General features: G+C 62.5%; 3 protein-coding genes across 3 annotated transcripts; all 3 read left to right on the top strand.

Moving 5' to 3' along the window:
* The first annotated feature begins 2065 nt into the window (after window positions 1–2065).
* LOC104058678 (uncharacterized) lies at window positions 2066–6250 on the top strand. Its single transcript, XM_054085398.1, has 11 exons — window positions 2066–2123; window positions 2342–2491; window positions 2569–2788; window positions 2869–3549; window positions 3782–3809; window positions 3880–4066; window positions 4617–4760; window positions 4832–5063; window positions 5141–5217; window positions 5566–5695; window positions 6109–6250. The coding sequence occupies exons 1-11, from the start codon at window positions 2066–2068 to the stop codon at window positions 6212–6214; spliced, it is 2013 nt and encodes a 670-aa protein (XP_053941373.1). The 3' UTR covers window positions 6215–6250.
* Window positions 6251–7339: 1089 nt separating this feature from the next.
* On the top strand, window positions 7340–17545 carry LOC104058679 (ras GTPase-activating protein 4). The gene is made up of 21 exons (XM_054085358.1): window positions 7340–7492; window positions 11422–11478; window positions 11815–11928; window positions 12049–12110; window positions 12225–12357; window positions 12748–12829; window positions 12904–13035; window positions 13113–13204; window positions 13438–13561; window positions 13666–13819; window positions 14149–14213; window positions 14396–14508; window positions 14575–14761; window positions 15015–15152; window positions 15253–15576; window positions 15650–15787; window positions 15858–15993; window positions 16064–16184; window positions 16260–16318; window positions 16780–17196; window positions 17353–17545. The coding sequence occupies exons 1-21, from the start codon at window positions 7428–7430 to the stop codon at window positions 17385–17387; spliced, it is 2748 nt and encodes a 915-aa protein (XP_053941333.1). The 5' UTR covers window positions 7340–7427; the 3' UTR covers window positions 17388–17545.
* A 299-nt stretch (window positions 17546–17844) lies between these two features.
* LOC104058619 (RNA polymerase II subunit J) lies at window positions 17845–20273 on the top strand. Its single transcript, XM_009560166.2, has 4 exons — window positions 17845–17997; window positions 18141–18230; window positions 19033–19207; window positions 19997–20273. The coding sequence occupies exons 1-4, from the start codon at window positions 17945–17947 to the stop codon at window positions 20030–20032; spliced, it is 354 nt and encodes a 117-aa protein (XP_009558461.1). The 5' UTR covers window positions 17845–17944; the 3' UTR covers window positions 20033–20273.
* The last annotated feature ends 67 nt before the right edge of the window (window positions 20274–20340 follow it).

Raw genomic sequence — 20340 nt, 5'->3', positions numbered from 1 at the left:
CTGCCATTCCCCCTCCCTCCCTGGAGACCCAGGATGTGGCCGTGCTTCCTGTTAGCTCCTGGCTCTGTATCATCTAGGAGAGCAGAGAGGCAGTTTTCTTTCTCTCACATCAAGATGGAAATTAAAGGTTTTCAAAGCAGTCCAGGGCTGGAGCTTTCCCGATGTCCATCCTGTACCCTCAGCCTCCTGATTGCCCCCTCTGGGCAGAAAGCCCTCAGGCAGCTGGGGATACTGGAAAGTTGGGAGCTCCTTGGGAGCCACAGGTCTGTGTGTGGTACTGAGCGTCACAGAAACGGGTGGTGCCTGCTGCTCCCCTGCCCTGCTTGCGAAAGGGAGAGGTTTCAAGTCTAAACCTCACTTTTCTCTCCTCAGATCACATTCTCCCACCAATCACAGCAATGAATTGATGTGAAAATTGAGCAGGGCTCACCCAGCCCTGCACAAGGCAAGAATTTCCTGCTGAGCGTGCGTGGCCCAGGGCACCTCCAGTGGCTGCTGCTGTGCCTGAATCCCCTGGTGCCTGGGCTGAACCAGGGCTGGGGCACCGCAGCTCAGCCCTGCTTGTCACGTCCTCTGTCACAAGGACATGAGGCATCTGTGAAAATCCTGGCCGTGTCCGTGCTGAGCCCCGCGATGGCTTAGCCCCCGCAGATGGCTTAGCCCCCGCAGAGCCGGGTGCCCCTGTGCATGGGGATGCTTTGAAGCCGGTTCCCTATGTCCTGGGACAGGGGTGACTGGTGGAGGGCGAGCAGCTCCAGGGCTGGCACAGGGCAAAAGCACAACGGTGATGCCATGGTGCCAGTTGGAGCTGGGAGGGGACAGAGCCCCAAATAACTGCTTCTAGCGCCACTGAACAGGTCTGTCCGAAAGCCCTGGGTCCCCTGGTCCTGGCTGGAGCTCCTAGCAGGGTTTTCCATTCCCCTTGAGGTGCCACTCATTTGTGGCACAGTTCTCACCAGCCAAGCCTTGACCTCCCAGGTATGCTGGCCCCGTGCCCTGGGAGCGGGTACCACGGCCGAAACTGTGACTCAGTGTCCCCCTGCGTCAACCTGCCTCCGTCGCCGTGCCGGGAGTGCCAAGGGGGGTCTGAGTGGCGGATGGGGGCTGGCAGTGTGGGGAGCAGGGGGGATGCGGCAGAGGTGGGAGGAGGGATGGAGGCTACAGCTGTGCCTGTTTTTCCCTCCACAGCTGGGCTGTGTAATCTTGCGATGCCCCAGTTCCACTTAATCTGAAGGCGCGGTCGCAGCCCCTTTGGGAGGGGGGTCCCTGCCCTGCAGCCGCACCCCTTGGCGGCAGTGGGGAAGGGGTCCAGTCCAAACCCCTCTGCCCGGGGAGCAGTCAGGGGGGGCCTGTGCTCTCCCATTCCAGGGTCATGGTCCGTGTCCCAAGGGCTTGGGGACCCTTTCCCAAGGACTAGGAGGGGGCCATGGCCTGTCCCCCCTGCCACCAAGGGGAGGGAGGGATGGGGAGACGCCAGCACGGGCTGGCCCTGGAGCTTGGGTGCCTCCGTGGCGCTGGGTGGGACCGTTCGCCTTGAATGCTTTGGATGAATTTTGGCTCTGGAGAGCTTCCCCACCCTTGGGGCAAGGCTGGCTGCACCCATACCCAGCCGGGTGTGGCCTTGCTCCTTGCCCTGGCACTGGGTGGGCGCGGGACACCCACAGCCATGCAGGTCCTGATGGGGCAAGGGGGGTGCAGGGCCACCCCAACAAAGCCTGCGACTCCTGATGACTCGTCCTTTAATGTTTCTCTGGTGCCTCTGTGCCTTAGTTTCCCCTTTCACCTCCCAGGCTTTTGCCCTGCATCCTCGCAGCCCGCTCTGGCGCCGCAGCTCTGGAGCCAGCAAGGTGACTCCCTGGGGGTGTCCAAGAGGCACCCAGTGGCCCCTGTGCCCGCAGGGTCTCGCCGGGCCAGCAGAGCCGGTGCAGGAATGTGGCGCTGGGAGGGTCCAGCACCTGGGGACAGGCGGTCCCTACTGCAGGGGCGCGTGGGGCGCTTTGTCCCCTCGGCAGTGGGGTTGGTGAGCGGAGCAGGTCACCACGTCCAGTGCTGCTGGGACACCACTATGGAGCTGCTGCGGGTGCTGCTGGCGCTGGCTGGGCTGGGCACAGCTGCGGGCCTGGGTGACTCCCGGAGGGGACGGGGCAGAGGGGGACGAGGGCTCAGAGGGGCTGCGAGGTGTTTTCTCTGTGGATCTTTGTGCCAGGAACGGGGTTATTGTGCTGGGCATGGCTGGGGATCTCCACGCTGGTGCCAGCAGCACGTGAGCCCCGCGGTGTAGGCGCTGGTGCTCACGGGTGCTGGTGCGGCTGTGGGCTGGGGTCTCACTGTTGCCCCCCAGCCCTGCTGCCCTATGTGCCTCGCTTGCCCCCCGCGGCACTGCCGGGGAAGCTCACCGCCACCACCTTCGCGCTGGAGAGGCCCTGCTGTGTCTTCAACCGCCACGCCAACGCCTCCGATGCTGTCTGGCTGGTGGTGGCTTTTGCAAATGGTAAGCATCCATTGCGCCGGGATAGGGGGACGTGGGGACCCTCGCCACAGCCCTCACCCCGTGTCTGTGCTGCACAGCCTCGTCTACCTTCAGAAACCCCGTATCCCCGGCCAGCGTGCCCCGGTATGCACAGCTTCCCACCGCCTACTCTTACATGACGCTGAAGACAGCAGCGGCCGCATACACCTGCTCGTCACCGAGCCCGGATGTCCTGCGGGTTGGGAGTGACACGGCATGCAGGGACCAGGACGGCCAGGACCCCTGCAACGGCCCCCTGCCCTCCCCAGGGCCCTACAGGTGAGGCTGCCGGGAGCCCCCAGTCCTCCTGGGGTGATTCCCCATCCTGTCCCCGCGCTGTCACCGTGCTCATCACTCAGGGTGAAGTTCCTGGTGATGGACTGCCATGGCCCCAAAGCAGAGACGAAGTGGTCAGACCCCATCCTCCTGCGCAGAGGTACTGGCAGCGCTGCCATCCCCCACAGGTTGGGTGCCAGCACCCCAAAACCTAGAGGGGAGAAGTGGTCCGTGACCTCCCCGCGCTGCCCTCCTACTCCCATCGCCTCATCTCTGCTCCTCTGTGACCCCCACATCCCTCATCCCCCCCTCGCTCCAGCCAGCAGCCCCAGTGACATTGACCCCATGCCCCTGCGCTGCGGCAGCACCGTGGTCATCATCGCCTCCATCCTCGCCAGCCTGGGCGCCGCACTGGCCGTGGTGACGCTCAGCACCGTGGGGTACGGGCGCTTGGGGGAGGGCGCAGGTGCATGGCGGGGTGCATCCAGCAAAGAGATGGGTTTAACATTTAAAAAGCTTTTTTTTTACCTTAAATCGAGGGCTTGGGAAGGAGGTAGGGCCCCTTTGATAGTGGGCAGGGGTTGTCAGTGCCAGTGTGATGGCTTTGCTTGTCTCCCCCACAGTGCCGAGGCGTGGGGGGCCCTGTGCCGCCGGGATCCGGGGAGCAGCGCCTTCGCCCGCAGCTCCTACAGGACCCACCACATCCCCCCAACTCTGCCCTCGCCCCAGCGGCCGGTGGGGCCACTTTGCTCCCTGTGTCCCCAGTAAACTCTGCTGTTCCCTCTCTCCCTGCCTCTCCTTGCCCCGTGCGAGACATTCCCCCCTTGTTCCCTCTGCTGCTCGCGCACCAGCCTGGCTCTGCTCGCCAGACATCGGGGATGGGGGCACCGTGACCCCCAAAACCACCTGGGGCCTGGGTTTGTTGGCACTTGGTGTCGAGGGGCACGTGCTGGCACTGGTGGGGTCTGCGGGACCCCCAGGGTGGGCATCACGCAGGGGTGGTGCCCTCTGCCCCTCGGCCTGGGTGAGGGTGGTTGCCCATCGGTGCCACGAGCGTGTGGGTTCTCAGCGCGCCAGCGGGCACTCGGCTGTAGCGAATGCGCCCTGGGAAACGGGCCCGACCTGTTTGCCGCGAGCCGGGGCGGGCGCAGGAATGTGGGCGGTTGGTGGTGTTTCCCCTGGGACGCAGCACCCAACACCCGCAGTCCCGCCCGCGGCACCCAGGCACCCGCACGATGCTCCCGCTGCTCCTGCTGCTCCTGGCGAACGCCCACGCCCAGGGTGAGTCCAGCAATGCCGGCACGCACGGCTGGGGACCTCGCTGTCCCCGGCTGGTGGGGGTCCCCTGGGCACCGGTGCGGGGCAGCAGCTGCCCTCTGTCCTGGGTGCCACCTCCAGTGTCCCCAATGTCCCCCCCCCAGGTCTGCTGGCATGACATTGGGTACTTGGGGGGTCCCACAGGGGTGTCCCCCCTGGGTGGTGGCATGGGGGGGTGGTCTGTGCTGCTGCTCTTTGTGCATCTGAGCCCCAAACTGGAGTGGGAAGGAACAGGGGCCGCACAGCGGGATCACTGGGGTCCCTCTTGTCCCAGTCACCGTGCTGAGCGCCCCACGCTGCTGTCACCAGCTGGGGTCTGGAGTGGGGGGGGTCCCTCCTGTCCCCGTCCCCACGATGAGCCCCCTGCACTGCTGGGGTCTGCAGTAGAAGTACAGGGGTCCTTCCTGTCCTTGTCCCCATGCTGATCCCCTCACGCTGCTGCCGGCTGGGGTCTGCAGTGGGGTAGCGGGGAGGGTCCTCGCCTTCGCTGCACCCCCTTGTCTTCCCACCACAGAACCGCTACCGTACACGCCGGTCCTAGCCAGCCCCACACTTGGGGGGCTGATAACCACCTCCACCTTCGTGCTGGAGCAACCCCGCTGTGTCTTCGATGCGTACAGCGACGCTGTCATCTGGCTGGTGGTGGCCATCCCCAGTGGTAGGTGGGATACTGGGGGGGGAGCAGCCCCGGGCAGGGGTCCCTCCTCACCCCCATCCCGCTCCCTGCAGCCGTCCCCAACTTCAATGACAGCCTGGAGCCGGGGACCCCGGAGCGCAGCTTCCAGGGCTTCCCCACCACCGCCCCTGCGTATCTGACCCTCAACACCACTCTCCTCAACTACCCGTGCCAAAAGCCCTCCGGGGAAATCACGGTGCTGCGTGTGGGCAGCGAGACCAGCTGCACCACGGACGAGACCAGACCCACCTGCAACGGCCCCCTGCCCGGCCCGGGGCCATACCGGTGAGCCACTGTGTCCCCTCGAGCCTTGAAGGCACCCCTGGCGTGGGGAGCACAGCCAACGTCCCTTCCCATCCCAGGGTGAAGTTCCTTGCCTTGGAGGGCTCCGTGCCCGTGGCTGAGACAGCCTGGTCAAAGCCCATCACCCTGCAGACAGGTATGGCCACTGGGTGCCTGTCCTGCCCCTTGCACCCACCCTGCAGCATGGGGCAATCTTGGGGCTGCACGCTCAGGTTGCAGGGAAACTGAGGCAGGGGCTGCCGCGGGTCCTGCTGGTGAGCGATGGCCCTGGGCAGTGGCACAATGCGCTTGTGCGTCTCGTTTTCAGGGTGCTTTTGCTCGCTAGCGTTGCGTGTGGGAATTGCACGTTGTGTTTGCGCGGTGCGTTTGCACCCTGGGATTGCGTAGGGTGTTTGTTTGCACGGAGCAGTTGTGCCCTGTGCTCACCCATGAGGGCACCGCACTGCCCGGGGTGCCCCTGCCTCCCCTCCCGCTCTCTCCTCAGCCCAGCCGCCCAGCAGCATCGGCGCCGAGCGCAGCCAGCACAGCGCTGGCATGGTCGCCCTCACTGCCATCCTCTCCATCCTCTTCGCCATCCTGCTGGCCACCCTGGTGGCTGTGCTGCTCTTCGAGGGGTGAGTGCCACTCGTGTGCCACCGCGGTGGCTGCGACATGTGCGAGATGGTGTCCGATGGTGACACCAGCCCTCCATGGTCCCCCTTGATCATAGCACCATAGAAGAGTTTGGGTTGGAAGGGACCTTAAAGCCCATCCAATTCCACGCCCCTGCCATGGGCAGGGACACCTCCCACTGGCTCAGGCTGCCCAAGGCCCATCCAACCTGGCCTGGAACACCTCCAGGGATGAGGCAACCACACCTTCCCTGGGCAAACCTTGGCCAGTGTCTCACCACTCTCATGGTGAAGAAAGTCTTCCTACTGTCCAGTCTAAATCTGCCCTTCTCCAGTTTATCCCCGTTCCCCCTCGTCCTATCACCACAAGCCTTTACGAACAGCCCCTTTTCTCTTGATCCCCCTCTCCTCTTTAGCAGGGACGCCTGCGGTGGCAGCAGCACCTTCAGCAAGCCGGAGGCGGTGACGGTGCAGCGGTACAACACGCACCACGTCTACGACCAACCGGCTGCGCGCCTCTGAGCATCTTCAGCACCTCTGAGCATCCCGGCACCTCTGAGCACCACGGCACCATGGCAATGGCACCGCCACTGCCGGTGCTTCCATGCCCGCTGCCATGGCATGTGGCTGGTGCTGCCGCTGCACCAGGAGCTGCGGCACAGTGGGTGATTAAAGCCTTTCCGCATGTTCTCTGCCCGCATCTGCCCCTGTTTGACCCCTGGGCATGGCAGTGCCCTACTCGCAGCCGTCCCGGGCTCTAAGCACCATCCTGGGGTGCAACGGGGGCTGCTCACGGGTGGGAGAAGTGTCATCGCACCCTTCTCAGGGAACGCGGTGCCGCATGCGCCGTGTTGGGGTGGGGAACAGGGACCCCCTCATCCCCCGGGTGAGGGACACAGCGATGGCCCAGGGCAGTTCTCCCAGTCTGTCCCATCCGGCACCCGCGGGTCCCCCCGTGTGATCCCGCACGCGCTGCACCCCGAGTGGCTGAGGAGACGCAGGGGGGTGCGTGGGGGAGTGGGGACATGGGGGGGGGCAGAGCTGCTGGGCACCGCGCCCCCTCTGTGTCCCCCCGTGTCCCTGCTGTGCTGTGTCCCTGCCGAGTCTCCCCCATGGCCTCCTCTGTCCATGCTCTCTCCACCCACACGTCCCCACTGTTTCTCCTTCTGTTCCCACTGTGTCCCCCTCTGTCTCTGCTTGTCCCCCTTGTCCCTGCCATGTCCTGTGTCCCTCCTGGCTCTGTCCCTCATGTCACCCCCTGTCCCCTCCCATCCCCTCCTCTGTCTCTGCCTCGTCCCCCTCCGTGTGTCCCCCATGTTCCTGTCGTATCCCCCTCAGTGTCCCCACCGTGTCCCTCCTGTGTGTCTGCTTCATCCTCGCTATGATCTCCCCTGTGTCCCCATCGTGTCCCCCTCGTGACTCCTCTCTGCGTCTCTGCCGTGTCCTCCCCACGTCTCCCCCGCGTCTCTGGGGCTGCAGGGCTGAGCGGGACCCTCTGTGGGACCCACGCAGGCCCCGCCCACCCAGCGCAGGCCCCGCCCACCCAAACACACGTTAATGCCCTGTTGACTACGCCCCGCCCACTCCGGGCCAGACTCCGCCCACTCCCTCTCAGACCCCGCCCCCGCTCTCCGGCCCCGCCCCGCGCGCTGAGTAGCGGGCGGAGCTCGGGCGTGGGTCCGGGGGCCGCGGGTTCGAGACCGCGCTCCCCTCCCCGCGCCGCCGCCCGCTCGCCATGGCCAGGCGGAGCGCGCTCTCCATCCGCATCGTGGAGGGCAGGGACCTGCCCGCCAAGGACATGTGAGTGCCTGAGGGAGTTCCCCCCAACAGGTGTCTCTGCTTGGCACACACCCCCTGGGGGGGCTCCGGGAGTCTCCCCAGCATTGCCAGTGCTTTGGGGTTCACTCCAGGGTGGGGCTGGGGTCGCCTTGCATTGGGGGTTCTCCCTAGGGAGGCTTCAAGGTGTTCCCCCAACAGAGCTGTGCTTTGGGGTTCCCCCCAGGGTGGCTTGGGGTCCCTTTGCATTGGGGGTTCTCCCTAGGGAGGCTTCAGGGTGTCCCCCCAACAGGTCCCTGTGCTTTGGGGTTCCCCCCAGGGTGGGGCTGGGATTCCCTCCAGCAGTGTCTGTGCTTTGGGGTTCCTCTAGGGTGGGTCTGGGGTCCACTTGCATTGGGGGTTCCCTTCAGGGAGGTTTTGGGGTGTCCACTCAGCAGTGCCTGTGCTTTGGCATTCCCCTCAGGGTGGCTCTGGGTTCCCTTTGCTTTGGGGGTTCTCCTTAGGGAGGCTTTGGGGTGTCCTCCCAGCAGTGTTTGTCCTTTGGGGTTCCTTCCAGGGTGGTTTAGGGTCTGTTTGCATTGGGGGTTACCTCCAGGATGGCTTTGGGGTGCCCCTTCAGCAGGTCCCTGTGCTTTAGGAGCCCCCCGGGGTGGCTTAGGGTCCCCTTGCATTGGGAATCCCTCCCCTGAGTGGCTTTGGAGTGTCTCTTCAACAGACCCTTGTTCTTTGGGGGTCCTCCTATGTGGCTTTGGGGTGTCCTCCAAGCAGTGCCTGGCTTTGGGGTCCCCTCTGGGATGGGTTTGGCGTTCATCCAGAGGCTCCCCCTGTCTGCCGCTGGGTCCTTTGGGGGGACCCCAGATGTCCAGCCACCTCCGAAAGGCACAGGGGAGCCCCACTGCCCCGTCCTACCCCATTCCCAACCCCAGCTGCGTTCTGGGGTCTCCGCCGGCAGCCCCTTGTGTCGGGGTGTCCCCGCGTCCCCCCCATCACCCCATCGCTCCATCCTTTTGGTGGCTTTGGGGCAGCACTGGGGGACCGGGGGTGGCAGCGGGGGCTGCTGGACAGGAGCAGGGCTGCCGGGAAACCGGCAAAATCCTCCATCCGTCATGGAAAAAGAGGATAAACACGGAAAGAAAGATGACTTTTTTTTTTTTTTTTTTTTTTTTTAAATCCCGTGTGTCAGGGCCTGATTTTTAAATCCCTTGGCAAAATTCCCTGCTGGGAGCTGTGACCAACACGGGCAGGAGTTGGGGTTTGGGGGAGACTCTGGGTTTTTGGGAGAGACTCTGGTTTTTTTGGAAGACTCTGGGGTTTTGGGATTCTCTGGGTTTTGGGAGAGACTCTGGGTTTTTTGGAAGACTCTGGGGTTTTGGGATTCTCTAGATTTGGGGGACATTCTGGGTTTTGGGGATTCTCTGTTTTTTTTTGGGAGCCTTTGGGGTTTTGGAGGCTCTGTTTTCGGGGAGCGTGGGTTGCAGAAAGCGGCTGTGTGATGCCTCGAGTGGAGCTTTCCGGAGCAGAGGCTTTGGGCAGGGAGTACGGTGGGGATGGAAGTTGGGGCACAGGATCCAGGACGCTCTCCCACTGCTGCCGTCTCCCTGCCCTGGACCAGGGTTATGCAGTCTGGTTGCTCTGCCTGGCACAGCCTTTGCCATCACTGCCAGTTTTCCAAAGGGTGTCCGCAGCAGCCCCGGGGCATGCATGCAGCTCAGACCCTGCTCTGAAGCACCCATGGGTGATGGGCGCCCCCAGAGCTCCCTGGGGCCCCCCCAACCTGCAGGATTCAGCCCAGGGAGCACAGCAGGAGGATATGGCAGGTGGTGATGCTGCTGGCAGTAGCCGGGTGCTTTCCCTGGCGCTTCGCCCAGGCTGAGCCCCTTGGGTCTCCCACCTCCTCCCCATGCGGAGGAGATGCTGTTTGGGTTTCCCTTCGCAGCGAGCGCCCGCCCAGCGCGAGGCTTGGCACCGTGTGGCCACGAAACCGCAAAACTGCCCATAAAGAGACAGGAAACCTGCTCTGCTCGGAATAAATAGCCGGGAATAGCCCTGGGTGGGCTCTGCTGCCGTCCCCCCGGACACAGAGGAGCTGAGCCCCCTCCCAGCCAAGTGTTGCCAGATTTGGTTTATATCATTCTATTTTATTGCCCCCCTCTAAGATGTGGCAGAGAGGGCGAGTTTCTAATAGCAAATCTCAATACCTCAGCCCCCTCCGAGCCCACGTTTATTGAACCCTCCCCCCACAATTTATACTGTTCTGTCAATCCTTAAAGCTTTGTTCTTCGTTTCCTCTTTCTAAAGCCCAACCTTCCTCTTTCCCAGTTCCTCGCCCCGCACCGGAGCTGGTGACGGGGTGGCGGTAGGGATGGGCAGCAGCGCCGCTGAGAGCCCGCGAGCCACGTCACTCTCCCCCTGCCACCTCTGGGCTCTGGTGACGCACCCGGAGATGGCACTGCCATATGGACAATGTCACCCAGTGCGATGCTGGGTTCCCCACCTGCCTTCGCAGCAGGGATGGATCCCCATGGGTGCGATCACAGGCTCCCCGGCAGCTCTGCAGCCGCTGCCAGGCGAGTTTTGGCCCCTGTGTTTTAATCCCTGACACACGCGATGCCCCAGCGGCTTGGTGGCCCGCTGCATCCCAGGGGTTGCGGATCAGCCCGCGTGCTCGGAAGGTGCCTGTGTTGGGGACGAGGTTTTCCTGCAGCTCCCACCGCAGGCTGCCCGGCATCGCTGGGCACGGCAGATGTTCCCTTGCTGCCTGCGCGCTCCCTGCCCACCTGATGGTTTGCACAAGGCAGGAAATGTCAACACCGGCTCTGCCTAATGGAGCTTCATCCACCACTCCCGATAAATCCCTTTGGGAGCAGGGCTGGAGGTAGGGGCAGGCAGGGGCCAAGCTGCTCTGAGCAACCTGCCTGTGCTGCCAGAACAACTGGGCGCCTTGGGATGGAGGTGCCAGCGTGGTGCCCAGCGTGAAGAAAAACCCTCACAGCTCTGTTTTGCAACCCCCCGAACCTTTTTGATCCCCCTAAACCTCTTTAATCCCCCCCAGCAGCCACCCTCTTAGGTTTGGGGACAGGGAGATCATTCCGTGCTTAGAGTCTCCAACCCCCCGCCGTGCGTGCCCCCCTCTCCGGCACAGTTGTTGGCTGAGGAACGCTGCCAGCGCCGGCGTTAATGAATAACTGGGCTTGGAGCGGGCTGCTCTGTGCCGGCAGGTGTGGGATGGGAGCCACAACCTCTGTCCCTCTGGGCAGCGCCCGGGTCCTGCTGGCTCCTCTGCTTCCCTTGCTGCAGCCCCCACCCTGCGATGGACTCACTCCATTTCTAAGGATGGGACAATAAGCTGTAAAGTGATTATTTTTCCGGCAGAGGCACACAGGAGGGCTGGCTCGGGGCATCCCTGGGGAGGAAGCAGGGTCAGAGCATCACAGCGGCTGCCAGCAGCCTGCAGACACCATGGCACGTGCTCCTCTTCACACCCTCTGCATCCCCAGCGGTGTCCCCAGGGCTGTCCCTGTCCCTGTGGAGGTGCCGGGGCTCCAGGTGACCCTGGGGATGGAGAAGGCTGCCCTGGCGTTGCTCCCAGTGTGTGCGATGAGGCTGCAGGTGCCTGGAGCCGGTTTGGGGAAAGGGTGGGGTGGTTTTGCTCTTTGCCTTCCTATTTGGAAGAGGAAAGCCGCGTTCAGCTGCCAGCGGGATGTGGTGGCCGGACACAGGCTGGGATGTGCGCACAGCCAGGGTCACCGTGTGCCTGCAGCCATGGTCAAAGGCTGAAGGTTTTGGTGAAGGCTTTGGCTTCGGGGATGCCTCTACCCCGGCACCCCATGGCACTGGGGGTCCCTCTGAGGAACCCACTCTGCTGGGGGCTTTTCTGGAGCTGAAGGCTTTGGTCATCCATCACCGTGAGATCCCAGGACCCCCACTGACAGAGCTGTGCTGTCTCCTTCTAGCACGGGGAGCAGTGACCCATACTGCATCGTGAAGATCGACGATGAGGCCATCATCAGGTGAGCGGCTCCAAACGGGCTGGCACACCTGGCTCCTGGGGGTGCCGACATCTACCCTGCTGCAGGCATGGCATCATCATCATCATTATTCTTATTGTTATTAAATTGCTTTCCCACTTTGGGCTGAGCTGCTCTCCCCAGACACGGGCTGCAATGTGTGGCCACCCCACACCCTGTAGAGCCTTCCCCAGGTCTTGCCAGCCCAGAACCACAAGACAGGACAGGGACAGGGACAGGGACCCATCCCCTGCCCCACCTGGGAGTTCAGAACTGTGGGTGCATCACCAAAAGCTGGGGAGATGGGGAGAGCCCCTGCCCAGCACTGTCTGCCTGCAGGACTGCCACAGTGTGGAAGACGCTATCACCGTTCTGGGGTGAGGAGTACGAGGTGTACCTCCAGCCTTCCTTCCACAGCATCTCCATCTACGTCATGGATGAGGATGCGCTCAGGTACGGGCAGGAGTGTGGGAATGGGTGATCGGGGCTGCCTGCGTGCTCAGCCCCAGTGCAAACCCCTGAGCAGGCAGGCTCCTGTCCCACGCCGTGTCCGGCTCCCGCTCTGTTTTCCAGCCGTGACGATGTTATCGGGAAGGTCTGCATCACCCGGGACATGCTGGCACAGCACCCCAAAGGTAGGGGCGCGGGTGGCCGGCAGGGTCCCAGCAGGACCCATCTCCCACCCCTTTGAGGAGCCAGTCCCGAGGGCCCACGGTGCCCCCCATGAGGGTCCCCCCCTCTTCCCACAGGCTACAGCGGTTGGATGAGCCTCAGGGAGGTGGACCCCGACGAGGAGGTGCAGGGGGAGATCCACCTGCGAGTGGAGGTCCTGGGGAGCCCGGGTGGCCGGCAGCGGCTGCGCTGCGCTGTGCTGGAGGCCAGGTGAGGAGGGGGCGCGGGGATGCTGGCAGTGCGTCTGGGACACCTACAGGGAGTCCTGGCTGCTCCTTGACTCAGTTTCCCCACCATATCAGGGTCTTCTCGGTTACCCTTCCCTGGACGCAGCGTATCCTCCCACAAGCCCAGCAGTTAATGGGGTCCTGGAGCTCTGTGACTCAGTTTCCCCACTGTATCAGGGTCTTCTTGGGGTTCTTGGGGCAGGGTCCACCTCATCTTTAGTGTATTCATCTTGAGATGCACAGTAGGGGATTGGAACTGGGTGATCTTTAAGGTCCCTGCCAACCCAAATCATTCCATGATTCTCCGAGGTGGGGAGTGAGTGCCTGTAGGTGTTTTGGGAGGATCCTGCCAATTTCTCCATCTTCTTGGCAGGGATTTGGCCAGGAAGGACCGGAATGGAGCCTCTGACCCCTTTGTCCGCTTGCGCTACAACGGAAAGGTGCAGGAGAGCACCGTGAGTGTCCTTCCTTGTGCCCAGGGAGGTGGGACCTACCCAGCGAGGCAGGGATGAAGCTGATGCCTCTGCAGGTGGTCAAGAAATCCTGCTACCCCCGCTGGAATGAGACCTTTGAGTTTGAGCTGGCCGAGCCCGCCGGGGAGCAGCTCTGCGTGGAGGTGTGGGACTGGGACCTGGTCGGCAGGAACGATTTCCTGGGCAAGGTGAGCACCCACAGCCCCATCACCACGGTTGGGGGGCTGCCCCACTGCCCACCCAACCCCTCCTGCCTGCCCTCCAGGTGGTGTTCAGCGTCCAGGGGCTGGTGGCGGCCGGGCAGGAGGAGGGCTGGTTCAGACTGCGGCCGGACACATCCAAGCCAAGGGAGGATGGGTGAGTCAGTGTTGGGGTGCACCAGAAGGTCCTGGTGCCGACAGGGGTGTTCGGAGGGGGGTTATTCCTGGGAAGCATCATACCTTTAAGGGCGAGCTTCTGGAAATGCCCTGGTCTGGGAGTGGGGGCAAGTGCAGGGCAGCCCCGTCAGGCTTCCCGGGGCTGTTGAGCTGCTCGGTGAAGGACTTCTCCATCCGTTCCTCCATCCACTCACCCGCTCTGTGCTCCTGCAGGCGCCGAGGCAGCCTGGGCTCGCTGCAGCTGCAGGTGAGGCTGCGGGATGAGACCGTGCTGCCCTCCCACTGCTACCAGCCCCTGGTCCAGCTCCTGTGCCAAGAGGTGAAGTCGGGGCGCCAGGTGAGGGGTCTGTGCAAAGCCAAGCTGGGGCATTCTCCTCCCTCCCACTCTCTGCCAGCACGTGCGTCTCTCGAGCCATCATGTCATGGTGCCTCTCCCACCAGGATGGCCAAGTGCACTTCATCACCCTCCTGGATGAAACCACCACGGCCGAGTGCCGGCAGGAGGTCGCCATCAGTTTGGTCAAACTCTTCCTGGGCCAAGGGTTGGTCAAGGAGTACCTGGACCTGCTCTTTGAGCTGGAGCTGGCCAAGCCCTGTAAGGCTGGAGCAGGGAGCGGAGCTGGAGGTTTCCAGCCTTCTGCTGGGGCTCTGAAACCACCAGGACCTTATATGGTGATGTTTTTGGGGTGACAGTTAAGGCTCAACCATCACGTTGTGCTCCGGGTGGGAAACTGTTGGGTTCACCTTGAGCAACTGAGGCTTGTAGAGAAGCGGGTTGTTTGAGGTTAGGAATCCTCGGAACTCCCATGAAAGTGGGCGGGAGTGGAGGGCAGAGCCCCTACAAATACCCTCCGGGACTGCAGCTGCCTGGTGGGAGACCCAGGTCTGTTTCGCAGGCTCACAGACCCTCTCCTTTTTTTACAGGTGAGCCCAACACTTTGTTCCGGAGCAACTCCTTGGCCTCGAAGTCGATGGAGTCCTTCCTCAAGGTGCCACAGTACCCCAAAGCTGCTCTTACCAGTTTACCCCAGCTCTGGGCCGGTTCTTGGGAGGAGCACTGGGAGGGCTGCATCTTCCCCCTGAGCAGGGATGTTGGAGAACACCCCTTGGGTGACCCTTTCTGGGTGCTAAATTGGTGGCCGTGCCCCCCATCAGCATTGCCCCTCGGCAGGTGACAGGGATGCCATACTTGCACGCCGTCCTGGGCCCCACCATCACTCGCGTGTTCGAGGAGAAGAAGCACGTGGAGCTAGACCCCGGCAAGGTGGAGACCAAAGACGTCGGGTAAGGGGCACGGGGGGTGGTGGGGCGAGGGGCCCAACATGGGGCTGACGGCCCCGGTGCCCGCAGGTGCTCGGCACTGCACCGGGTGCAGACGGAGGGCGAGGTGATCGAGCAGGGCCGCCAGCACCTCCAGTCCTACCTGGATGAGCTGCTGGACACAATCGCCAAGTCAGTCCCGGCGTGTCCCCCCATCATCCGCGCCGCTTTCCGGCAGCTCTTCCAGCGTGTCGCAGAGCGCTTCCCTCAGCACCAGGTTGGGCTGCAGCAGGGATGGACGTGAGATCAAACGGGGACATCCCGTGGGGTCAGGGTGCTCTGGGTATGGTCCATGGGGTGACCTCTTGGGCTTGGAGCAGCCCCCAAGGATGGAGGGTGTGTGGGGACAGCAGGGCGGTGCAGCACCTGAGCTGCATCGCTGGTGCTGGAGCACCGGTGGCTGCGGTGCCTAGGGATGTCCCGTGCTGGGACACACCCTCACACATCTCTTCCGGCGTGGGTGGCCACAGCACGCCAGGTTCGTGGCCGTCACCAGCTTCCTCTGCCTCCGGTTCTTCTCACCGGCCATCATGACCCCCAAGCTCTTCCACCTGCGGGAGACGCACGCCGACGCACGCACCAGCCGCACGCTGCTGCTCCTGGCCAAGGTGGGATGGGGGGCACCAGGGGGGTGTCACCCCCTTGGGGTGTTTGGGGTACCCGTCAGGGCAGGCTGGGTCCGGTGACGCTGCCATCCCTGGTCTCCAGGCCATCCAGCTGGTGGGCAACATGGAGCCGGCGGCGGGGCGCACCAAGGAGGCCTGGCTGGCCCCGCTGCTGCCCGCCCTGCAGCACGGCATCGCCTGCATGAAGGACTTCATCACCCGGCTGGTGGGGACGGAGGAGGAGGAGGAGGAAGAGGAAGGCGAGGGGCGGCTGTTGGGCTCCCCCAGCACGGTGGTGAAGGAGGGGATGCTCTTCGTCCACAAGATGCGAGGCAAGGGGACGCAGCTCGCCGGCGCTGCTGCCAAGAAGCTGCACTTCTGCCTCACCGGAGAGGCCCTCAGCTTCGGCAAGAGCCCCGGCGCCGAGGTATGGGCGTGCTGGGGGTTGGTGAGGGCAGTGGTGGGGTGGCTCTGACCCCCTGTGTCATCTCCCCCATCAGCCCAGTGGCTCCATCGCCCTGGCCAACATCCTGGCTGCCGAGAAGGTGGAGGAGAAGAGCTTTGGCAGTGCCCACGTCATGCAGGTGGTGTATGTGGGTGCGGATGAGCAGCAGGAGACGGCTTATCTCCAGTGCAAGGTAGGATGGGAGGGGACAGGAGGGGACCCGCACCCCCCGAGGGGTCACACAGCCCTCACTGTCCCCCCAGTGCGTCAACGAGCTGAACCAGTGGCTGTCGGCACTGCGCAAGGGCTGCGTCAACAACCCCCGCGTGCTCTGCTCCTACCACCCCGGCGTCTTCCGTGGGGACAAGTGGAGCTGCTGCCACCAGCGGGAGAGGACAGGTACAGGGTAGGGTCCCAGGGGATTTTGGGGGAGAGGTCTCCCCACCATGGTGACCCCACTATCCCACAGACATGGGCTGTGACCGGACACGGCACGGCGTAACGCTGCGGGGCTGGAGCGACCCGCTGGACCCCACGGCTGAGGCGCAGCGCCTCTTCCAGCACCTGCAGGGGCTGCGAGGGGCCCTCAGGTGAGACACATCCCCGGGGGGACCCCGCGCCCCCTCCAAGCACCGAGCGTAGCCCTTGCCTCCACTTCTCCTCAGGGAAAAGTACTGGGAGCTGCTGGAACCCGAGAGCACCCAGAGCAGCCCCCTCGGCCAAGGTGGGGTGCGGGGTTTGGGGTGCAGAGTATGGGTGGGGTTGGTTTGGGGTCGGGGGGATGGTTTGGGGTGCAGGGGGATGGCTTGGGGTGCAGGGTTTGGGTGGGGGGTGGTTTGGGGTGGAGGGGATGGGGTGGTTTGGTGTGAGGGGGGTGGTTTGGGGTGTGCAGGGAGATGACTTGGGTGAGGGAGATGGTTTGGGTGCAGGGGGATGGTTTGGGTGCAGGGGGGATGGTTTGAAGTATGGGGTGGATGGTTTGGGGTGCAGTGGGAAATGGTTTGGGATCGGGGGTGGTGGTTTGGGTGCAGGAGAGGTGGCTTGGAGTGGAGGGGAATGGTTTGGGGTGCATGGAGGTGGTGTGGAAGAGGGGTCTCACGGGTGCTCCCCCCAGAGCCCCCCCTACCCGAGGGGCTGAGCCGCCTCTTCGGGGCGCTGGGTGACCTGGAGTGCTGCCACCGGCAGGCGCAGCCCCTGTCCCCCCCGGCCCCTGCCCTGCTGCAGCCCTGAGGGGACTCGACCCCCACTTTGGGGACCGCCGACCTTCCCCCGGCGGACCCCGACCTCGAGACACCAGCAATAAAGGCAACGTGCACCCACAGCCCTGCCTGGCCCTCTGTGGTGGGGACGCGACCGGGCACGGGTGGCGCTGGGAGGGCAGCACTAGTGGGGGACAGGCCAGGGCATGGGTGGCTCTGCTGCTGGCAGCACTGGTGCTGCTGCTGGTGGCACTGGTGGCAGTGGTGGCATCACTGATGGCCCTTTTGGTGCCACTTCTCGTGGTGGTGGTGTCACGGATCATTCTTGCTGGTGGCCTGGTGAAAGCACTGCTGGTGGCACTACTGCTGACATCACTGGTGGCCCTGCTGGTGGCACCAGTAGGTCACTGGTGGTGGAACCACCAGAGGCTTTGCTGCTGATCCTAGCAGTGGTTGCACACGCTGTAACTGGTGCCATCGCTGCTGGTCCCACTGGTTCCACCACAGCTTAGGGTGGCACTGCTGACATCACTGGTGGCCCTGCTGGTGGCACCAGTAGGGCTCCGGTGGAACCACCAGTGGTTTTACCGCTAACCCCACCAGTGGTGGCACACGATGTAGCTGGTGCCACTTCTCCTGGTGCCATCCCTACTGGTCCCACTGCTACTGGTGCCATCCCTGCTGGTCTCAATGGTGCCATCACTGCTGGTCCTACTGGTGCCACTGTTGCTGTTGCCACCTGTACTGGTCCCACTGGTGCCACTGCTACTGGTGTCACTGGTGTCACTGGTCCCACTGGTTCTATTGCTACTGGTGCCGTCACTGCTGCTCCCACTGGTGTCATTGCCACTGGTGCCACCGGTGCCACTGATGCCACTGGTGCCATCCCTACTGGTCCCACTGCTACTGGTGCTATCCCTACTGGTCCCACCGGTGCCATTCCTACTGGTCCCACTGGTGCCTCCGGTGCCCTCCGCTCCCGGTGGCGCCGGTGCCATCTCCCCGCCTGCGCCGCCTCCTCCCGCCCGCCTGGGGGCGCCTGTGCCCAAAATGGAAGTACGTCACTATGCGGGCGCGACCGGAAGTACCTTTATGTGGGCGACCGGAAATGACGCGTTAGGAGCTGTGTCGGCGGGGGCAGGAGAGCAGGGATGAACGCGCCGCCAGCCTTCGAGTCGTTCCTGCTCTTCGAGGGCGAGAAGAAGTGAGCGAGGCGGGGGATGGCGGGACGGAGGCAGCGCCTAAGCCGCGGGGGGCTGGGGGGAGGGTACGGGGTGCCCCGGGCCCCCCCAGTCCCCCGCTGCCTTCATGACTCCCTGGGTTAACGGGCTTGCTGTATCCACTCAGGATCACCATCAACAAGGACACCAAGGTGCCAAATGCCTGCCTCTTCACCATCAACAAGGAGGACCACACGCTGGGGAACATCATCAAGTCGTGAGTTGGGGATATGGGTTATAGAGAGGGGGTGGCGGGTATTTGCCCCCCCCAGAGAGGTGGTGGCAGGGCAGGGCGAGGTGGCTCTGCTTTGGAAATTGGCTGGCAGTGTGCACTCACAGCCCAGGAACCAGCCGTGTCCTGGGCTGCATCCAAAGAGTAGGACCAGCAAGGCGAGGGAAGGGATTCTGCCCCTCTGCTCTGCTGTGGTGGGGCCATGCCTGTGTTCAGTTCTGGAGTCTCCAACATGAGGAGAACATGGTGCTGTTGGAGTGGGTCCAGAGGAGGCCACGGAGATGATGCGAGGGCTGGAGAACCTCCTGTATAAGGACAGGCTGGGAGAGCTGGGGTTGTTCAGCCTGGAGAAGAGAAGGCTGCAGGGAGATCTTAAAACAGCTTTCAGGATCTCCTTTCAGGATTTAAAGGAGCTCCAGGAAAGCTGGGGAGGGACTTTTTATATGGGCATGGAAGATAGGACAAGGGGGAACGGCTATAAATTGGAAGGAGGAAGAGCTAGATTAGTTATTAAGAAGAAATTCTTCATGAGGGTGGCGAGGCCCTGGCCCAGGTTGCCCAGAGCAGTGGTGGCCAGGTTGGATAAGGCTTGGAGCCCCTGGTCCAGTAGGAGGTGTCTCTGCCCATGGGACACTGAGGGAACAGCCTCCGCAAATTCACTCATTTTGCCCAGTTTGGAAGTATGTTAGCAAAGACCATCAGAAACACGGCTTTTAAGTCACTTTTCAGTATAAAAAGCATATCTCTGTGCACTGCGTGGTTGTGCATGGCTGCTTTTCTGTTGCAGGCAGTTACTGAAAGATCCCCAGGTGCTGTTTGCAGGGTACAAGGTCCCACACCCGCTGGAACACAAAATCATCATCCGGGTCCAGACCACCCCCGACTACAGCCCCCAGGAAGCGTTCACCAACGCCATCACCGATCTGATCAGTGAGCTCTCCCTCCTCGAGGAGAGGTTCAGGGTACGAGGGGTCTTTTTTCTTTCAACTGTTTGAGCTCCATGCAGTTTAGTGGCAGAGAGGGAGGGTAGTTTGTTTCGGAGCTGCATCAGTGAATCCAGCAGAGCCTGCGCCAGTGCCTACTCAGCTCTTGCCTAGGCACGGGGCAGCCTGGCTTCTCGTTGGGGTTATTTGTCTGCCCAGGTGATATGGGTTGTTACCCTGCACTCTTTTCAGTGTAGAAAACAATTTCCTATTCCTTCAGCTGTGAGGTTTTTTTAATTTTCTTCCTATGCCAAAGCTCTGGGCCAGGAGTTTTTTTTTCTTCTGACCACTCTCCTTTGATTCCCTTTTCCCCTGATGGGAAGGGGCTCTTGATCAGGGGTGTGGGAAGAGAACGAGGGGAATGGTTTAGAGCTGAAAGAGGGGAGATTGAGATGAGATCTTAGGGAGAAATGTTTCCTCTTAAGGGTGGGGAGGCCCTGGCCCAGGTTGCCCAGAGCACTGGTGGCTGCCCCATCCCTGGAGGGGTTCAAGGCCAGGTTGGATGGGGCTTGGAGCCCCTGATCCAGTGAGAGGTGTCCCTGCCCATGGCAGGGGGAGGAACTGGATGGGCTTTGAGGTCCCTTCCAACCCAAACCATCCTGTGATTCTGCACCACTTCTGTAAATACCTTTTGATTTGAATTTCAGTGTTATTTTTCTGGGTGGTGCAGAAACACTTTACAGTTCTTCTGTTTCTTGGAAGACCAATGTGGTTGTTCCACCTCAGGAACAGTTCTTGTCTTAGCACGAGGGTGTTTGTGTTTCACAGGTGGCCATCAAAGACAAACAAGAAGGAATCGAGTGAAATCGCCCCGTTTGGAGCGGGCTGCACTTCAATGCATAATGAGGGCTCTGGTAGTTGAATGCTATCCTTAAAGCTCCGTTGGCGGCAAATATTTGCCTCCCTGTCCACTTCTGTTTGATCCGTGACAGCAGCAGGGATATTTTGAAGGGTGTGTTTTGTACTAGACAGGCACTGTGCCAGGAGGATAAATGTTGTGTTTGATTTGATGTGTAAGTCATTAAAATGATTTCTACTTTTCTAACTGGAGCCTTAAGGCAAATATTTGTCCTGGGTTGCACTTATGGTGAGCCACGTCTGCCGAGAGAGGC

Source organism: Cuculus canorus, chromosome 20 (genome assembly GCF_017976375.1).
Source record: "Cuculus canorus isolate bCucCan1 chromosome 20, bCucCan1.pri, whole genome shotgun sequence".
Taxonomy (NCBI): domain Eukaryota; kingdom Metazoa; phylum Chordata; class Aves; order Cuculiformes; family Cuculidae; genus Cuculus; species Cuculus canorus.
This window is presented reverse-complemented; position numbering and strand designations above follow the sequence as displayed.

Excerpts from the sequence above, each read along its gene's own strand:
- LOC104058678 (XM_054085398.1), top strand. The coding sequence starts at position 2,066 with ATGGAGCTGCTGCGGGTGCTGCTGGCGCTGGCTGGGCTGGGCACAGCT. Across the intron at positions 3,810-3,879 it reads CCCTCTGCCCCTCGGCCTGG|CGAATGCGCCCTGGGAAACG; the intron begins GTGAGGGTGGTT and ends ACTCGGCTGTAG. Across the intron at positions 5,218-5,565 it reads GCCCATCACCCTGCAGACAG|CCCAGCCGCCCAGCAGCATC; the intron begins GTATGGCCACTG and ends CTCTCTCCTCAG.
- LOC104058679 (XM_054085358.1), top strand. The coding sequence starts at position 7,428 with ATGGCCAGGCGGAGCGCGCTCTCCATCCGCATCGTGGAGGGCAGGGAC. Across the intron at positions 13,036-13,112 it reads GGAACGATTTCCTGGGCAAG|GTGGTGTTCAGCGTCCAGGG; the intron begins GTGAGCACCCAC and ends CCTGCCCTCCAG. Across the intron at positions 14,762-15,014 it reads AGCGCTTCCCTCAGCACCAG|CACGCCAGGTTCGTGGCCGT; the intron begins GTTGGGCTGCAG and ends GGGTGGCCACAG.
- LOC104058619 (XM_009560166.2), top strand. The coding sequence starts at position 17,945 with ATGAACGCGCCGCCAGCCTTCGAGTCGTTCCTGCTCTTCGAGGGCGAG. Across the intron at positions 18,231-19,032 it reads CTGGGGAACATCATCAAGTC|GCAGTTACTGAAAGATCCCC; the intron begins GTGAGTTGGGGA and ends TTTCTGTTGCAG. Across the intron at positions 19,208-19,996 it reads TCCTCGAGGAGAGGTTCAGG|GTGGCCATCAAAGACAAACA; the intron begins GTACGAGGGGTC and ends TGTGTTTCACAG.